General features: G+C 39.9%; 1 protein-coding gene across 1 annotated transcript; it reads left to right on the top strand.

The window, feature by feature from the left end:
* The first annotated feature begins 402 nt into the window (after window positions 1-402).
* On the top strand, window positions 403-18,544 carry col9a1b (collagen, type IX, alpha 1b). Its single transcript, XM_030772259.1, has 38 exons — window positions 403-419; window positions 602-621; window positions 1,102-1,188; window positions 1,287-1,419; window positions 1,856-2,252; window positions 3,013-3,096; window positions 3,617-3,637; window positions 4,096-4,152; window positions 4,345-4,380; window positions 4,463-4,525; window positions 6,397-6,450; window positions 6,888-6,923; window positions 7,180-7,203; window positions 7,352-7,405; window positions 7,820-7,873; window positions 8,186-8,221; window positions 8,322-8,378; window positions 8,502-8,555; window positions 9,682-9,735; window positions 9,836-9,889; window positions 10,008-10,061; window positions 10,367-10,420; window positions 10,531-10,584; window positions 10,746-10,799; window positions 10,915-10,968; window positions 11,485-11,529; window positions 11,947-12,000; window positions 12,086-12,139; window positions 12,262-12,315; window positions 13,796-13,867; window positions 14,584-14,619; window positions 14,862-14,906; window positions 15,065-15,097; window positions 15,242-15,388; window positions 15,920-15,974; window positions 17,089-17,277; window positions 17,576-17,653; window positions 18,339-18,544. The coding sequence occupies exons 1-38, from the start codon at window positions 403-405 to the stop codon at window positions 18,542-18,544; spliced, it is 2,730 nt and encodes a 909-aa protein (XP_030628119.1).
* The last annotated feature ends 188 nt before the right edge of the window (window positions 18,545-18,732 follow it).

The raw sequence follows: 18,732 nt of genomic DNA, 5'->3' as shown, positions 1-18,732 counted from the left end.
AGGAACTGAAAATGTCTGGAACACAAGGCATCTGAACTTAAACAATGACTGTGTTAAATTCACAATGTGAAAGTTATTCTGAAAATTAATTATTTGATGTCAAACAGTAGAGGATCTTTGAAATATTTTACTTTAAATAACACTGGGTCCACACCTAACCTGAGCAAACAGGTATGCGTTTTATGAGGGAAAACTGTTTATGTACACCTATAAATCGCCTTATTGCACGCCCCTAACTTAATACCCTCAGCCAGTCAGGGCCAAGTAGTATAAGTCAGACAGTATAAGACAGTCCCTTAACTTGGTCCAGCTTCTCCAAGCACATTCCGTCGAGTGTTCCATAAGGTGGTGACAACGATAAAAGCGCGTGGACACTGAGCAACCACAACAACAGGGTCTGGCATGGGCATATTCCGAAGGTAACGTTATTTCTATGGAGCTGCATAAGGCAAACTCAAAGACATATTCGAATACTCTTCTCAAAAATGATGCTGCACATCAAAATGTATAATATAAAATGAATGTTGTCGATGATGATGTCTTTGCTGTTTAGGGAAGTCGTCATTTACCTTGTGTGCAATGTTATTCCGCAATGTTTCAGCACCGGCCTTCACGCCCAACGTAAGTAGGCTAATGTGTACCGTTAATTGATTAATTGACGAGAAGAGACTCATAAACGCCTTAACAGAATTTTTCGAGAAATGCATTGCAAGCAAGAAAATCTACTATAATATGTTTTGAGTAAAATTAAATTAAATTGCACCCCTTGTTGAAAACTGATGTTATTTTGATTTGAGATAGAGATGAACGGCTTCAAAGTGTGCTGTTGTAAGCGTGGTGACACCAAACTCCTTCAGGATATATTTACTCTCGGTCAAGCGGGGGAGTATTGGCACAGCTTTTCAAACACAGATTGATTTTACTGTCCACACAGTCAACACAACTTTTTTTTCTCGTTTCACAGGAAGATGGAGAGTTGACTTGACAAAAGCTATGTAACCATGTGCTTGTCAAGCTTACACACACACACACAGAGAGAGAGAGAGAGAGAGAGCGAGAATGAATAGTACAGTGTAACCTGGTTTACCTTTTGTCTCACAGGAATTTCTTTTCCTTCCGGGAGTGATATACTACATACTGAACAAACTACTTGTCCTCAGACCGTGGTTGGGGAGGACCGATTTCCAGGTAATTCTGTAAAGTAATGCAGGCTATGAATTGTAGACTAAGCAGTCTGATTCATTCTAACCATACATCACCCTCTCTATGTTTGTTATTTTTTGTAGGGTTTTATATTATGTCTCAATTTCAAATTGCTGAGCTGGCAAGAAGAGGTATCGTGAAGAAAGTGGCTGGATCATCGTCTCAGCATACTGCATTTAAAATAGGACCGGAGTTTAACTTCAGAATAAATACAAGGTTGTCGTGAGCTCTCATTATGGTAGTGGTTAGAGTTCATTTATTAGCGTGTGTCGGCACCTACTGTCCGCCTGAGGTACTTTCTCTGTCCATGGTACTGAAGCATAAAAGTTTGTCAGACTGACAGCACGCAGTGTTAAAACAGCAACCCCTAAATCGTTGATATATATTTGTACTTAAAACTGACATTGCTGTACAATAAGCAACACTTCTAAATACTGCTTACATGTAACGTGTTAGAATCTGTAAAATACTTCTTCGAACAAATGTTCGAAGGAGACGGTATTTCCCATCTAATATCCTCTTTTTACTGTAATTGTCACACCTACGTACCCGGGAGTGTTTAAATTATGTGTCACCAATATTTTGGTTGAAATATATGTTTGAAAAGTTAACATACAAATAAACGTGACTGCATACTTCTTTGATATTTCAGATCTGCTTATCCAACGGGTCTACCGGAGGAATTTGCATTTCAGTCTGTTTTTCGGATGAATGGAAGTACCATCAACAAGATCTGGAATATATGGCAAATGCAAGACATACAAGGAAATGAACAGCTAGCTGTCAGACTCAATGGGGAGGCCCTGGCATTAGAATTTTCCTACACAACAACTGATAATAAAAAACGGACGGCAGTTTTCCCATATTTGCCTTTTCTCTTTAATGCACAATGGCACAAGATCTTGTTGACCGTTAGGAAGAAGTCTGTGACACTTTTCGGAGACTGCTTCCTGATCGATTCGATACCACTGCCTCCTAGGCAGAAAGTTACCCTGGATGGCTTCACACATATTGGGAAATTAAAGGATAATCCTGCTATTGCAGTGCCGGTGAGATAAATGAATTACACATCGCTTACAGTTTGAACGGGGAAAACATGAGATGAGCATGCATGAAAAACGCAAAGTGTAGCGGTCTTAACTCTACCGTTTAAACTACAGTTCATTTTACACATTTTATTTAATCATTTATCATTGACAGTGATTTTCAAAGTGAGAGTTTAAAAAAAGTAAGCAAAATTAGTAGTTAAGCAGTTGTAAGTGAACACTTTTAAATGAGAGGGACATAGTTCCTCTCTTTGAAAGGAATCTCTGCTCTAGGAGATTTTTACAGATACGTGGGAATTTTAGCAGCGAGGTTCTACTCCAGCAGCTGTGGTTTACTAGACTGGTCCAGTAGCCTGTTTCCCCCACATTACAACAGTAATGTGATTGGTGTTGAGCTGCTCATTTAATTCCTACCACATTCCATTATTATGAAGTTTTCACCAGCAACCCTCCTGACTCTCTCTTTCTCACTCTCACTCACCGTCTCTCTGACTCACACAAACACAGGCAGACTTGAGCACACACACTTTAGTTTATACACAAGATTATACTGCGTGATGAGAACAGACAAGAAATGAAATAATATAACCAAAAACAAAACAAAATAATAACCATTAAGACAACAATAATCTATGCAAACAATGCCAGTTATTTAGGCCTAGATAGTTGAAGCTGAAGTGCGTGTGTAAAGTCAAATAGTAATGATGTTAAGAGCTGAGTGAATATAAATAAAAACACCTGGATTGTTTGGCTCTTTTTACAGTTCGAACTCCAGTCCATGCTGATCTACTGTGATGTTACGCTCTCACAGAGAGAGGTTTGTGGTGATCTTCCAGCCCGAAGATCGGTGAGACCTCATCACATTAACATAGTTGAATTTACACTTTATAACTATGAAACGTTGTTTTGTTTGTAGCCCGCCCTCTTTTTCTTATCAAAACAATTTTCTTGGTTGTCTGCTTCAAGGTGTTAGGTCAAATGTCACAATCATGTTAGATTTCCCGCGGAACTTTTGAATTTGTCTTGTCTGTTCAACCCCTCAGTGTTTTTTATCCTCCCATTTCCTCCTATTCTCCTCCAATCACTTCCCATGACAAACGGTGTCATGAATATACATGAGCCTTTCGTGGTTATGGTATCCCCTGACGTTCAGTTAGTTGAAACGGATTTAGTTGGGTGGCTTGGTCAGGGGGTCCGTCAACCCAACTAATCCCAGAAAAAGGACTTTTTGCCCTCTGTATACTGTGGGGAGACCATGGCTCGCGCCACCTGTTTGCGCGGGCCCCTCTTGGTGCTTTTATTGGAAATTGTGCTCCTGTGCTCTGCTCAGGTGAGTTTGCCTCTGAATTTTGTGCTTCTCTTTTCAGGTTTCCGAGGCAGAATTTGAGGTGAGCCAGAATGCTGATTATTGTGCAGTAGTTCAGAAATGCACATTCCGATTGCTCTCGGTGTGTTCTGAAAGGCTAGAGCATTCTCTGTAATGAAGGTAAAACTAATAGTGACATTTAAATGTTTCCCAAAACTACGACACGTAGTTTCTACGCATTTACATCGGGCATTTACTTTGCTGAAACATACTGGCATACACCTGTTGTAAAGCGGATACTCAATTAGTAACTCTAGTAATTAATTAGTTACAAGACATCGTCGATAAAAAGAAAAACTGGCACCTTTCTGATCTTGTCAGAACGAGCCAAGAATTATTAGTAGTCGAGTGGATACTATATGTAAACTTTGAAATATCAAGAATGGTTCTGTTTTGTAGTTCAAGCTAACTCTAGACCTACGACGGTATAACTGAGTGTTATATGCGGAAATAATATCGCTTTCATTTGTTTTAAAACAGAGAAATGGAGCCGGCCCACCAGGCCCTCCAGGAGTTCCAGGAATTGATGGAATTGCTGTAAGTTAACTTTTTAAACAGAAAAAAGAAATTAATTTCACTTTCATCTAAATTATAATGTGTCAGTCTTGCATTTCTATGGTTATCTGCCTTTCAAAATGAATATGTTGCAAGACACCCACCTTTCACTTATTCCTTTGATAGACAAGTGCAGCAAAATACAAATTTATTTATTCTCGTCTTGTCTTGCAGGGAGAGAGAGGCGACGATGGAGAAGATGGGCCACCTGTAATTATTACAGTTCATTTTTCTTTGCCTAGTCATTTGCTGTTTTGTCTTCATTACATGACGTTGTTTATGTGTTTTTTAGGGACCTGATGGAGATGCAGGTAAACAAGGCTCTGCAGGCTTGCCAGGACTTCCTGGAGCTGATGTAAGTGACTAAGCATTTTTTGTTATATGTTTCCATTGTTATTTTATGGTTCATCACAACTCTTGATGGGTACTATCGAAATTCATATTTTGTTTGAGGGATCTGATCAGACGTTTACTTTGTTTCTGAAGAGGGCAGGTTCTTCAGACATGCCAAAAATGCAGAGAATTTCTCGTGGTGGGCTTAGGTAAAGAAACGCCACTGCGCTTCCTTTTCAGGACAACAGTCTTTTTGTCTGAGCGAGAAAAACCAAGGCCTGGACTTAATTAAATGCTTGTCCCTGTGGAAGTGGAAGTATGGGTTAAAATAACCTAGCGGTTTTGATGATTCCCCACATGAAAGCAGATAACAACGGAATGAGACAGGTGGTCATTTTTGGAGGCCATGACCACAGATGATCAAATAATTAATCATTTAGTTAATTTTTTAATTAAATATCTTGAAATCTCACTGCTCCATCCATGTGAGGAACTTAGTTAAACTTTGTGCTGACCTAGACAGATCACATAATAATAATAATAATAATAATAATAATAATAATAATAATATTGCACAACTTTGCAATAGAATTAATGGTGGAAGTGCAATCTAAATGTTCTCTACCCTTTTTGTTCTCTTCTAATGTCATTATAAATGACTCCATAGATTTTCCATGTTTTGGATATTTGCTGTTTGTTGATCTCATACATGTGTAAAATCTGATAGCATGCAATAGTGAAACACAAGGGTGCTCTTTGCCTTGTTTGTTTTGTGAGAATTGTCAGACTGATGAGGAATGGCGTATGTGAGTGGAGCTTGTCTAAGAGCATCTTGTGGACGACTGAGCCTGTTAAGCTTATAGTGCTGATTTCATGGATTTTGTTGAACAAAAGGATTAAAAAGAAGATGAAGAGGATTAAATAAGACCAGTTTTTAACCATTAAAATACCATTGTACATTTTTTCTGTATAATTTTATCTTCCATTGCTGGGTTTATATTCCTCTTGTTGGTAAAGTCAGAAGTTATTTTGCAGTTTGTGTTCTCTTTGGTTCCTCTTGAGCAATACCTGAAATAACAATTTTAACAAAATATTAGTAAAGATTCACACTAAAACAATGCTGAACCTTTTATTGCACAGATATTCATATGTTACTGAGGTGTATTGAATCTTCCTTGGGTTTAAAACTGGCTGGAACAGTCAGTACTCACTTTATACTAATTTGTGGCTGATCCCGCCCCGAATTGACCCCCACTGTGGGAGGTGCAAAAGGAAATCTAGCCCCTTGCTGAGGTCACTGATGCTTGTTCTGTAATACCCTTCCTATTGCTGTTGCAGCAATTGCTTTTAAGAAGTGTTATGTCTGCTTGAGCAATGATTTGACATATTATAATAGTGTAGAGTTAAAAGTGTATGTTCTGCGTTACACCCAGTGACTTTATTACTGTGTGTAGTGCCTTGCATGTTCTGCTGTGTCAAAATGCTATGTCTTCTCCCCTCTTTTATTGTAGTGTTATATGTCGAGTTGATTTTATAATTAGTCATTTCGGATTACATAGGTAGGTGGTAAAGTATAAAATCTAAACAGTAGTTCCGAAGATATTGTTGTTTACATGTGTAAATGTAAACAAACAGATGTTGTGAATATCCTGGTAGAGAATTTTAAGGTCTATTCATTGTTAGCTGTAGTGTGCCAAAGAAATGAACAAAAATGTTATGTACAGTGTTAGAGTTAATCGTCCATAATCATTGCTGAACTTATTGCCTGGTCTCTATAGCAATTCCACATGTGATATGAGAGACTTAACAGGCTTAGGTTTGGCTGTCCTTGGATGATCTTTGCCTTTCTAAGGGTAACTGGTTATAATTTCCCCTTCTCTGTGTTTTTCTCAGGGCTTGATCGGCCCTGTAGGAGATCCTGGCCCAGACGGTCCCCCTGGACAGAAGGTGACTATTTAATGAACTCTTTAGCTTTGTGTATGAGAGACACAAAGGAAGAGGCAAAATGTTGCCCACTGCCCAGCATTGCAAAGGGAATTACAGTGTGCTAAGCAATTCCTCGTGACAAATCAGCTTTAATCCTGTCTGTATTCTCCCTAATCTCCATGGACAAGTAAGGCTCAGTATCAGTCCTTATTAAGCTAACCAGCACTGAACCACTACACTGGAGCACTGTCACGGGATTAGCTGCATGTTTATGGTTTCCACTTGTGTATAGATTAGATCCACATCTTTTACAAAAAGAGGTTGACTTGAATAGTTAAGAAATTGTTAAGATAAGGAAACAAAAACACAGTGACACCCCCCCCCCCCCCCCCCCCCCCCCCCCCAAATATTTAAAAATATTTGGAAAATGAGAAACTGACAGTCTTTTTTTAAAATAGGGAGAACCTGGGAAACCTGGACCTCGTGGGGAAGCTGTAAGTAACACACACTTTACATGTGATACAAAATCCAGAGTACAATATCTGAAAAGGAAAAACAAATAACATAGCTGTGCTTTTTAATATGCAGTTTTTACATATGCCTTCACACAGGATCTTACACAAAACACGTCATTCTTAAGCAGGACCAATATGGATACAGAGATTGTTAAATTATAGGCTTGTTTTTGCTCATTCTTGTATGAGTAACAAGTTGCTATTTGTATTGTTTTTTTTTTCTCTCTCTCTCCAGGGTGTTGGGCCAGATGGACCCCCTGTAAGTCTTCACATATCTCATGACTAACATGTTTAGAAATGACTTGCACTCTGATATTGATCATTTCTGTGTAAAGAAGGCATAGTGTATTTGTTGACTACGGACACATTAATCACGCTCTCTGCTGATACCCACTGCCTGTTAATAGGGACCTCCTGGGCCAGGAGGACTTCCAGGTGAGCTGGGCAAAGTTGGACTCCCTGTAAGTACCTCTTACTTTCTCTGGAAACCTATCATTGACACATTCTCAGTCTTTGGGATCTTCTCCTGTCCTAGTCAGCTGTGTTGACCTGTGAAAACTAAAGAGGAATTACAAAGTTGCAGAATTTTGTACTGTGTGTGTCATTTTGCTTCATTTATTGTTGTAAAAACTTGTAGACCTTTATTCCACTTCAAACAGGGATGGTTTTTAAAAGAGAACTACAGAAATCCAACCTGGCTATTGTATTAAAGACTGCATCGCTAATGCGGCGTGTTTTACCTTATTCCTTGCACTGTGTGGTGACGGCTACATAAAGACTGTACAGATGGAATCCAATAGCTGTTAAAGGAGCAGTAGGAGATGACAGTGACACATGGCATATGAAAATTGTTTATTTTGCATTATGTGTAACAGGGAGCCATGGGAGTGAGAGGACCTCAGGGACCTCGTGGACCCGCAGGGCCTCGTGTGAGTATCAAAGGATAAAAATTTCAGAACATTTTGATCAAAGGGAATGAAATATTTAAATCTGTGGGCGCGAAGTATTAGACGTGAAAATATCATACTGTTACATCCTGAATAATCAGATGGGCCATCAGTGAAAATGTGTTGGTCATGTGACACTTGGCTGTTATAAATGTGCGACGTTGGCAATAACATGGGAATGACATATTTAATAAAGCAGAATTATTGTTGTAATCTCTGTGTTATCATTACTTTAAAAAAATACAAAATCCACACTAGGAAACATACACTAATTCATTGTTTCTGTGTTCGCAGGGTGCTACAGGCATGCAGGGCGGGACAATGGAGCTGGTAAGAGTTCATGTACACATTTTCATATGGGTCAGTGCTTTGGCTCTAAAACAAAAGAGTTTATCTGTTGTCGTCTTCTGAACTGTTCTCTTCTGTCTAGTGTCCTAATGCTTGTCCGCCAGGGGCACCCGGCCACCCTGGTCTTCCTGGCATGAAAGTGAGTCAACAGTCCACGTCAGACATGTAACAGTGTGCACACAATGAAATCTAATTAATGAATTAATCAGTTTTATTTTCAGTTTGGCCTTATTTTTATTCCTTGTGTCTGTCTGTTTGCTAGGGCCACAAAGGTGTGAAGGGAGAAGCTGGAGAGCCTGGAAAGCAGGGACACAAGGTAGGGTCACCGTCAGGCACTTAGTGTCTTTGAGTTGTGTAAACTGTAGAACAGTTGATTCAGTTTAATCCCAGTAGGAGGTTTATGAAATACCAGTACCTTGTGTGTCCTGTCTCCTAGAAACAAGAACATGATTAACAATGTGTTGATTAAAATGACATTTAAAAGGCCAGTGGGGAGGCATGTCTTGGTGATGATAATGCATGTTTTAGATAGATTTGTAGCCACTGGTGATCTTTGGGATAGATTAGATGGTGGACTTTCTGCGATTGAGTGCCCTCAGAAGGACCTCTGTCATACTGTATAATTCAGTGAAATAAGCCATTGCGGAATTACATACATACAGCACTCAGTATAATAAAATATGGTTTTATAACTTAACAGGTTTATATGATGAAGATGGAAACTGTGTCATGTACTCTCACTTTAACCTCTCTCTGTGATGGCTTGTTTTATAAAATATTGTATATGTTAATAAGGCACTTAGCCTATTGGCCATGGGCCACAATTGCTCAGCCTTCTTTTTGATCCAGCCCACAGAGATGAAACAGATAAGTGTTTCGATGGTTAAATTTCCCTTAAATATTCAAAAATAATTTATTGTGCATCGTGCAGTGCTGATTATAACTTGTTTGGCACTGTTTGGTAGCAAACTGCTACCCTTTAAATGAATTTGTTATGTCTAGCGACTTGCAATATTATGTCTTTCAGAAATACCATGACTCTTGATATATCATGTGTTCCTTGGAGACCATGTTTGAAAACTTCAGGTTTATATATAATATATAATGGTTTAGATTTCAAGGGCTTAGATTTGGAGGGTTTATACATGCTTACATGACCAATTTGAAAATCAAAACTAATGTTCTGAGAATACTGGCAAAGAGAGATTCCCCATTGGGTCAAACTGTTGCTTTCTTTTTATTCTCTTACATACATACATCACTGAGCATTCTGGGGCATGGATTGCATGCATTTTACTCCATGCTCCAGTGGATTGAATGAATCATTTCTCTTGAAGCTCTAAGGGCATCAGAACTGTGGAACTCTGTGACTCGCTTACTCTGTTTAGAATATAAAAGTAATTGTGCACATATGACACCATGTTTCATCATGTATCCTTTAGGGACAAGAGGGAGAGCAGGGAGCCCCTGGGGAGGTTGGAGCCCAAGGTCCACCAGTAAGATATTTAACTGCTTAAATGACCATGTAATAGCAGTGTGTCATTCCTTTACTGAGGACAAAATAAATAAACACACTCCACTACTGCACCATTTCAGGGTCCTCAGGGAATTCGTGGAGCTACAGGAATGATGGGTCCCAAAGGAGAAACGGTAAGTGAGCTGTTCTCAGAACAGCAGATGATCCAATTTGATGACAGTTAGCAAATCATGGGATGCCTTTCTAGGCATTTGATTAGAGAAAAATGAAAATCATTGTGTTTTCTGATAGGGACCCAGAGGCCATGACGGAGAACCGGGTCCTCAGGGTGTCCAGGGAGCCACAGTAAGTTCTAGATTGTTCCCCTCATTTACAGTCATTATATTCTGCTTTCATTAATACTGTGGACTATGGGTTTTGTTGGGGTTGAACAAATAATTGATTTTCAAAACTCTTCAGGATTTTCAGACATATTTCTATGCGCAAACATGCTGACACAGTGAATGTGTGTCAGCTGCTAGTGATCGCACGACCTGTGTGGATTGCAAGCATCACTGGCTACACTGTTAAATTTGAACCCCTTAAGTAGCCAAAAGCAGCCAATCAATTTGGTCGTATTGTCCTGATATAACTGTTTATTATTACTCTAGGGAGACCAAGGCCCGAGAGGTGTGATGGGAGAACCTGGGCCTAAAGGTGAAGAAGTAAGTAGAAGAACACAGCATGCACATTCTCCCAAATCCGAGACTGCATCTCCAGAACAGTCTCTTGGAGAGTGGATATAACTGAACTTTTGTTTTTACCTCATATCCAGGGACCACAAGGGCCGAGAGGGATCACAGGACTTCCTGGACCAAAGGGTGATCCTGTAAGAAAAATATCCATCCATATATCAATTAGTTATGGCAAACATATCATATCATCCCAGACAAAAAAAATGAATTTGACATATTGAGTATAGCTGATAGGTCACCTCTTACTCGGTGAGACTCATGGCTCAGCCTTTGTGGTGCTCTTTTATTTTTTCAGGGCTTGCCTGGTGTGGATGGTCGTGAAGGAATTCCTGGAATGCCAGGGGCTAAGGTAGACAGCGCTGTGTTTTGGTTGCTTTAGAGCTCTAAAGTTGCTTTGTTTTGGTAAACTGTTCTCGATGACACTTTGATGATAGTCTAATTCTGGAGGTGATGTTCTTCCACAGGGCACCACTGGGAAAGCAGGATCTCCCGGAGAAGTTGGCCTCCAAGGACTTCCTGTAAGTTTGACTTCTAACCTCAAAGAGCGATGTAGAATTGGAAACATTGGCAAAAACATGACAATGTGCATTTTTACCTAAAGATATATAATAGGCATAAGCAGGTTACTTAGGAGGTTGAATGACTGTAACTGAAGTGTAATTCTCTTGGACATGTGGCACATGTACCTCCATCTACTTGCATGGAAATGAAAGTCTTTCACCGGTGCGTCTTGACAGTCAAATAGTTTGGTTGAAAAGGAGGACAGACTGCAGATATTTCTTTTGAAAGAGAAGCATAAGAGCAAGATCTTTGAACTATGTGTGAGGAGAAAAGTTCATGGTCAAATCCTTTATAAAATATGTTTAACATCTGTAAATAAGATGACTGCATTCCAAAACCTGTTGCGAGACCCAACTGATATTGACTCTTTGATCAGGTGATACACAATGAATGGCATTGCGAACAATTTTAATAAGTAAAGCAGCAATGTAATTGCTGTGTATTGACTAATGGCTCTGTCTTTGTCTCTATAGGGTTTGCCAGGTATTCCTGGGCCAAAGGGTGCTAGTGGTGAGAAGGTGTGTAACTTACTTACAACTGTTTCCATTTGTTTCACTTAGAGCCCTTACCAAGACAACAGTGATTGTTCTAGTTCTTTTTTACCAGCTCATATCACAATGGAGCTCTATGTAAACAGCTTTTCTTTAAGATCAGTTCCAATGATCATAACTGTTATCCTGTTGTCCTTGCCTCTCTTGGGTGTTTGATGACAGTATTTACCATGCTATTTGAGCCTATATGGTCTTACACAATTCTTTTGCTCCGACATATATGGAATCGCTCATATTATGTGAAGATACAAGCGAGATCTGGCAGCACATGGAATAAATCTGAATTCCTGCTCTGTGCATTCTCATTTAATTTATATTACATCCTACAACCACATTGTGTTTGATGAAACATCTGAACTGAGTCTGTATTTGTTCTCATCACAGGGTAGTGCTGGTGAACCTGGTCTCATTGGTACAATGGGCTCTGCTGGTAGACCTGTAAGTGGCCACGAAAACAGTCAATTGTCACCATAATGAAGATATTTGGATGACGGTCAGCTGATGTCTCTCTGTCTTTTTTTAGGGAGAGCGTGGAGAACAGGGAGAAATAGGACCTCTTGGGCCCATAGGACTACCAGTGAGTTTTCATCTTTTTATGCACTATTTTCTGACCTGTGCTGTCTTTTTGTGCCTTTAGTTAGGCATCCAATCAAAACTCCTTGACAAAGGTAGTGAAACAGTTTCTCTTGCTTTGTTTAGGGAGATGTAGGAGAGCAGGGACCAGCTGGGCCAATGGGGAAACCGGGAGCCAGAGTGAGTATCTCCGTTGCAGTTTTTGTTGATAGTTTGTTTGTATATCTGTGTGTGTGTGTGTGTGTGTGTGTGTGTGTGTGTGTGTGTGTGTAGAAAAAACACCAGAGCACATTCCCTCTACCTGAGAGATTAGATTACAAAGACGAGTACATGAAAATCACCACTGTGAGTGTCATTCTGTTAAATTACATTATGTGTCTAGATGACAGGAGCCTTTGTGAGAACTGGCATAAACAGAACACTTTTGTCGCTCTTCACTTCCAAAGGTTATTTTCTCCATTTCATTTTGTCGCAAAGTTTGAAAAGTAATTGCAAAACACAAATCAACATATTGTTTGCTGACAGCTGTTTGGGTTCTTTTCTCAGTCCCAGGTTCTGTGATAATGTTTCAAGATATATTTTTTGTTTTATTTCATCAAACAAGTGTAATTATAAAGGTAAACGTCAGAAGTGAAAACATGACTTGATGAGTATTGTATGAACCTATATGAACTTTTATGACCAACTTTTGTTTTCAACATTTGACCTCTGATTCTCGAGAAACACCCTGTTTATTTCAGCTGTTTTCAGCAGCTGTTTCTGTAATATGATATAATGAATCAAAATCCAAAGAGACGCTGTCGAGATCTGCAACCTTCAACATTGCTGTCAAACTGCAGGCAGAGCTCCAAAGCTCCGGTTTAATTAAGTTGATTTTGCAGATGGTGTTTTCTACACCCAGCAGTGATGGGACATCCAGCAGTTATGCTAATTTTGATGTTAATGCATAGCTGAATGTGATATGGTACAAGGACAAATTTTGGGCATTTTGGTCTCATTGAGCATGCAGCGCAGGGGGCAACACATTGTTCAAATCTATGCATATTTATTGATTATCCAGATATATGTCATGGTGTTTTATAAAATGGTTAAGAGGAATCAAGAAAAGTGAAGACAGGAGTAAGGGAGGAAGGGCAAGGTGAGGGGTAGGCCACCATGTTGGCTGAATCTTTAGTGTGGCACCAATGGAAGTCTCTGGAGAATGGAGTTGAATGGGATCCCACTACAGGGCTATTTTCACAGTAAAGAGAGACTACCTCAGAGCTGGCCTAAGTGAAAGAGTCCTCTGTTCCTCTGACATTCCTCAGGCAGTCCACAAGGGATCAAAGACTAAAACACACACACACACACACAGAGAGAGAGAGAGAGAGAGAGAGAGAGAGAGAGAGAGACTAAAGCAAGGTGCAAATACCTGCTCTTGAGCAAATCTTTTTTTTTTTCACTCTCATACTTTCAAAGTCTTTGGGTTGAACCTTGTTTTATCATCATAGGATGGTCTTTATATGTATGTATTCCTTTCACAGCCTTACATATACTGTTGTATATTTCTTCGTACCATGGTGTGTTTTGGAGCTTTTGAGCTTTGATAGAGCTGTTCAGAATTTTGACTGAGATACAAACTTTGAAGAAAGCTCATATCTGATTTTGGTTTTGCCTATAGGGACCTAAAGGTGATCTTGGTTTGCCTGGACTTCCTGGACCCCCTGGTGTCCCTGGAGAGAAGGGAGAGAGAGTAAGACCATGTCTGCATTTTATCTTCCTAACAAAGTACATTTCTCTGTCTTATTCTGAATGAAGTACATTTTTTAAGTGACACAAACAGTTATCCTCTCTGTAAACGTACTCAGCATGGGGTAAGGCAGCCAGTCTTTAAACTTAGACCGAATGAGTTGAACCTAGTTTGTGTGAAACAGTTGCCAAGTGTTGCTGACCTACTCTGACTTGTTAAATACATGAAAATCTATGTCCTCAATGAATATATCCAGAGCTTGAAAGCACTGGTTTGAGCCATCACTATTAAAAGGCAAAGGACCAATGGTATCTTGATGGAGAGTGAACTGCAGTAGAGAAGGAAGCTGCAGAACAGAGTATTTATGTTTGCATTTGCCAAAAAGTTATAGATGATTGCTCCCCCTACTGGTGGCATTTTGAACAAGGTCTTGGGGGGAGGAAAAGAAGTCTAGACATTCCCTAACAGTGTGTTTTTTTTTAATCAAAAATTCATTTCTTCTTTTTTTTATCATTTATTTTTTTAAATTGAAAGTTTCAGCACATCAGCATACTTCAGCGTTTCAGCTGTGTCAGCTAATTATAAAAATATGTCTAAAGTTGATACATTATTTATTAATTCTCTAATGGCACTAAAATGATCCGTTCAAACACTCTGTCATCCTTTGAGATGAAAATCAAGTTAATTGGACTTTTGAAGCGGCTGTTTTAATCTTACAGGGTGAGCCTGGAGAGATGGGTCCTAAAGGAGAGCAGGTGAGAGAGCTGTCTGCAGCTAACACAGCCTGTCACTTACTCTTCACTGCTTCACCGCATTACCAAATATAGATTCATAAAAATGCCAGAAGGCATCCAGAGACAAGCAGTATTCCAGATCCCAGTACACTGATTAATTAAAAAATTATACATATTTGACATGCCTTTTTACATCAACATTATTGCATGTATTTTTTTTTTCCATTATGTAAATTCATTAACTTTTTTTTTTTTTACTGTAGGGAGAGCAAGGTGCTGAGGGAACTCCGGGAGACAAAGGAGATGTTGTAAGTTGTTGCTATTCAACTTAGAAATATGAGGATGCCAGTCATAACCTCTTTTAGAAGGCAACTCTGATGAAAAATACAATATTTGAACAAATTACTTCTCTATTTGTAGCTTAAGGAATGGTAACCTAATTTTGACTATTTTTTTTCTTTTTTAGGGTGACTCCGGAGAGCCAGGACCTAAAGGAGCTGTGAGTTTTTAACAGACAGGCAATTTTTCATGACAATAACTCACATTTTTAGGCATAAACAGACCTATGGAACAGCTCAAAGCAATTTGCTGGTAATTTGGATGTGTTTCATATGTATACATGTTCTCACTCCTCGCCCCCTAGTCTGGCAACCCAGGAGAACCTGGAAACAGAGGTCCAGAGGGCGCCCGTGGGCAGCCTGGCATTGAGGGACCACCTGGTGCACCTGGACCACGTGGCATGCAGGGAGACAGAGGGGCACCAGGATCCAGAGGGTCTCAAGGACCAGCGGTAGGTTTTCAGTTGCGTGAAGGAGACTAGAGAAGACTAGTATGAAATGTTCTCCTTGAACACCTGTTTCCAAAGCACAGACTTAGCACTTTTATAGGCTTCACTCTAGTGCCCCCTACAAACCTGACAGAACATCTGCTTCAGGGAATTTTTCCATCAGACTTAATGTACAAAACTCCTCATTTGGCCATGAAAATGTGTGATGATCAGACCTCTTTTGTATCCTCCATATCCTATTAACAATGTCTGTAAAAATTCTATGAAAATTACATGAATAGAAATGCTTTGTTGTTTTGTCGTGATATCTTATAGATTTCCTGCGTACATTAAAATGAAACATATTTGGATCTTATCTAATAGATATGACAGTAAAAAGATATTGTATGAAGTTATTGTCTTGAAGTAATTTGACTTTAAATTGGAGACATGTTCTGACAACAGGAGATTTGTTGTCAGAACTGAAGCTAATTATGGTCTTAAAAAGGATTCTCTCTGTTTTTTTTTTTTTTGATGAAATCTTCTTGTTTCCAGGGTAAAGAGCCAAGTGATCAGCACATCAGACAAGTTTGCATGCGAGTTATGCAGGGTAAGTCTTCTGATCTTCAAGAATGTTAACATCGCCTTCATCGCCAACATTGTTTGATGTTTCTTCTCATCGTTGCAGTCCAAGCATTTGTTTGCCCGAACACAGACGCACAGATTATCAATTTCTTATGGCTTCACAGAGATAAGCACTGACCACTTGGAGGGAGGCATGAAGATGACAGACAATAGCTCAATATGACTTTTTGTTTAAGGGAACTGATAAAAGGTTCTGTTTGATACTCAGGCTGATCCTCAGTAACACTTTGCTTTAGTTAGAGAGTCAGCCCTCTCCTCTTCCTCTCCCTTTCCTCTCTTCCTTACGCTGTTCTAGCTCATTACTATTTTATACCTGTCGTACTAAAAAATTCATCTGCCCCATCAGCTGAGCTACACTCTCTGCTCACGGCAAAGAGTTAGTGCCCCCTCCCATAGAAAAAGGGAAAGAAAAAAAAAAAACTAAAAAAAAAAAAAAATCAGTCAGGCAGGCACCACATGAATTTTCATAGAGAAGCTCTAAGCTGGAATTGGAAATTCACTGTTCCCTGTATGGATACATCACCCATGCTTCAGTGCTGGATTCTTCAAAACTCGAATCCTCATTTTTTTTTCACCCCCTTTTCTTGCCGGATTGAAAAACGTTTTCTCCAAAAAGCAAAAGTTGTACTCTCTTTCTACTCAATTTACCACAGCATGAGAAAAAGAACGATCAAAGTCCAAAGAATGTGTCGACGAAGAGAGAGAATTTCTAACAGCGTACAGGCTTAATTTAATATCTTAAATCCTTTTGAATTAAAATTCTGTCTCTAAAGACTTAATGCTGCAGGTGCATCAGAAACAGGGAAGCTGTGAAACAGGGTAGTAATTTTCCCATCTTAACAACCCACTAATTCATGCTAGGGATATTTTTAAGCAGATTTGTGACAACTATTATTAAAAACACAAGATGTAAAGAAAAGAAACTGAAAATAGGTAGTTATCTGTGGCTATAAGTGTCAATAGGAGAATATAGTACACATTACTTGCTGTATGTGGAGTACTCAGTTTTTTAAGCGTGCACCTATGGGAATGTATTGGGAGTAACTCAGTAACACACACTTTGACCTTATAAATTTCAGAGCAGTTGGCTCAGCTGGCAGCTAGTCTGAGGAGACCTGAGTCTGGAGCAGTTGGATTGCCTGGTAGACCAGGACCCCCTGGTCCTCCTGGTCCCGCAGGAGACAGTGGCTTCTCAGGGCAGGCTGGTGCACGTGGGCTCCCAGGCCTCAAAGGGCCTCCAGGACAGATTGGACTCAAAGGGCCTAAAGGTTGGTCCTCTTTTGAACATCCTTAGAAGATTACACAAAGATAGATAGTTGGGGACAGTTTTAGGAAGAGTCTAACTCCAACAAGTCAGCAGAGCTTCTTATTTGTAAGTGAGTGAATTGAATGAATTGAGATGCTATATATATCAAATACATGACATACATATCTTATCAGTGATTTCAAAATGGAATTATTTCACTTGTTGTTAAATTGTTCTCTCTTATATGTCTAATTAATATAATAAGTTAGACTTGAATAGTTTAAGCACTCTGTATGTGTCTGTGTATATTCATGTTACAGGTGAGATGGGTGATAGAGGTGCCAGAGGACCAACTGTGCGGGGACCTAAAGGAATGCCAGGACCTCCCGGTCTACCAGGTCAATGCCCACTTTCATGCCTTTCTTGCTTCCTTGCTGGTCCTGCAGTCTAACCAATGAGTAGATTATGCCTAAGTGGAAGCTGATTTTCATTTGTTGGAATATGGCTGGCGCAACTCTGTTTATGAATTCAGTCTCTTTTTGAAATATGCCTTATGAGAAATATACTTGTACTATATTAAGAACCAGACAAATGGCGGTCCATGCTATATTAAATTGCAAACTGTCTGGTAAATTCCAGATTCAAATAAGATATGCAGAGTACATTATTGAACAGTGTTGCCTGGGATGACTTTCGTTCATATGATTATGTCTGCATGAGTCACTTTACTCTTTCATATGCTCAGTCTGTGCTCTAACACAGTCTGTGTGACTGGTGGGCTGATCACAGGCTTCAGTGTGCCCCTTGGCACATTGGACATTCCGTTTGTGTTGTTAACATAGTTTGAGAGCCGTGGGAATTGTGAGTAATCTCAGATGTGTAGCCAGAGACATCTCTGAAAGGCCATCAGCCATTTGGGTCTTTGAAATGGAGAGGAATCTTCGCTCTCACAAGAATTTTGTGTATAGAAAATTTTAGAAAAAGTCATTGAGATAACTTTTGACACCCAATAACCTGTGTCACCCAAGGTGGAAAAGTTGTGGAGATGAGTACTGATGTTTGACTGGGTTCCTGTTCCCATAGGTGAGCCAGGGAAGCCCGGTTATGGCCAGGATGGTAGGGATGGAGAGAGAGGTCCACCTGGTCTACCTGGTCAGTCAGGTGTTCCCGGACCTCCAGGACCTGCAGGTCCTCCGGGCTACTGCGACCCTTCTGCCTGTAACCTGAGCCCAGGTGCTGCCCACCAGGCCCTGAAGGACTCAAACTTGAAGGGGCCAGGAGGTAACTAAGCCCTAGACATTGAGTGGGGCAGAGACAGAGGGAAACAGACACAGAGACTGATGGAGAGCTCAGCAACTAGCACAAAGCATTCTCACTGCCTCTTCACTGGTCCACTCATACAGCCAAACTGCAGCGGCGTGAGAATGTTCTGTGCCCAAATGTTCTGTGAGAGTGTTCTATGCTAGCTTGACTTGTA

The sequence above is a fragment of the Chanos chanos genome, chromosome 4 (genome assembly GCF_902362185.1).
Source record: "Chanos chanos chromosome 4, fChaCha1.1, whole genome shotgun sequence".
NCBI lineage: Eukaryota > Metazoa > Chordata > Actinopteri > Gonorynchiformes > Chanidae > Chanos > Chanos chanos.
The sequence above is the reverse complement of the archived record's forward strand: the minus strand, read 5'-3'. Positions and strand labels throughout refer to the sequence as shown.

Excerpts from the sequence above, each read along its gene's own strand:
- col9a1b (XM_030772259.1), top strand. Across the intron at positions 8,556-9,681 it reads CTGGAAAGCAGGGACACAAG|GGACAAGAGGGAGAGCAGGG; the intron begins GTAGGGTCACCG and ends TGTATCCTTTAG. Across the intron at positions 14,907-15,064 it reads CGGGAGACAAAGGAGATGTT|GGTGACTCCGGAGAGCCAGG; the intron begins GTAAGTTGTTGC and ends TTTCTTTTTTAG.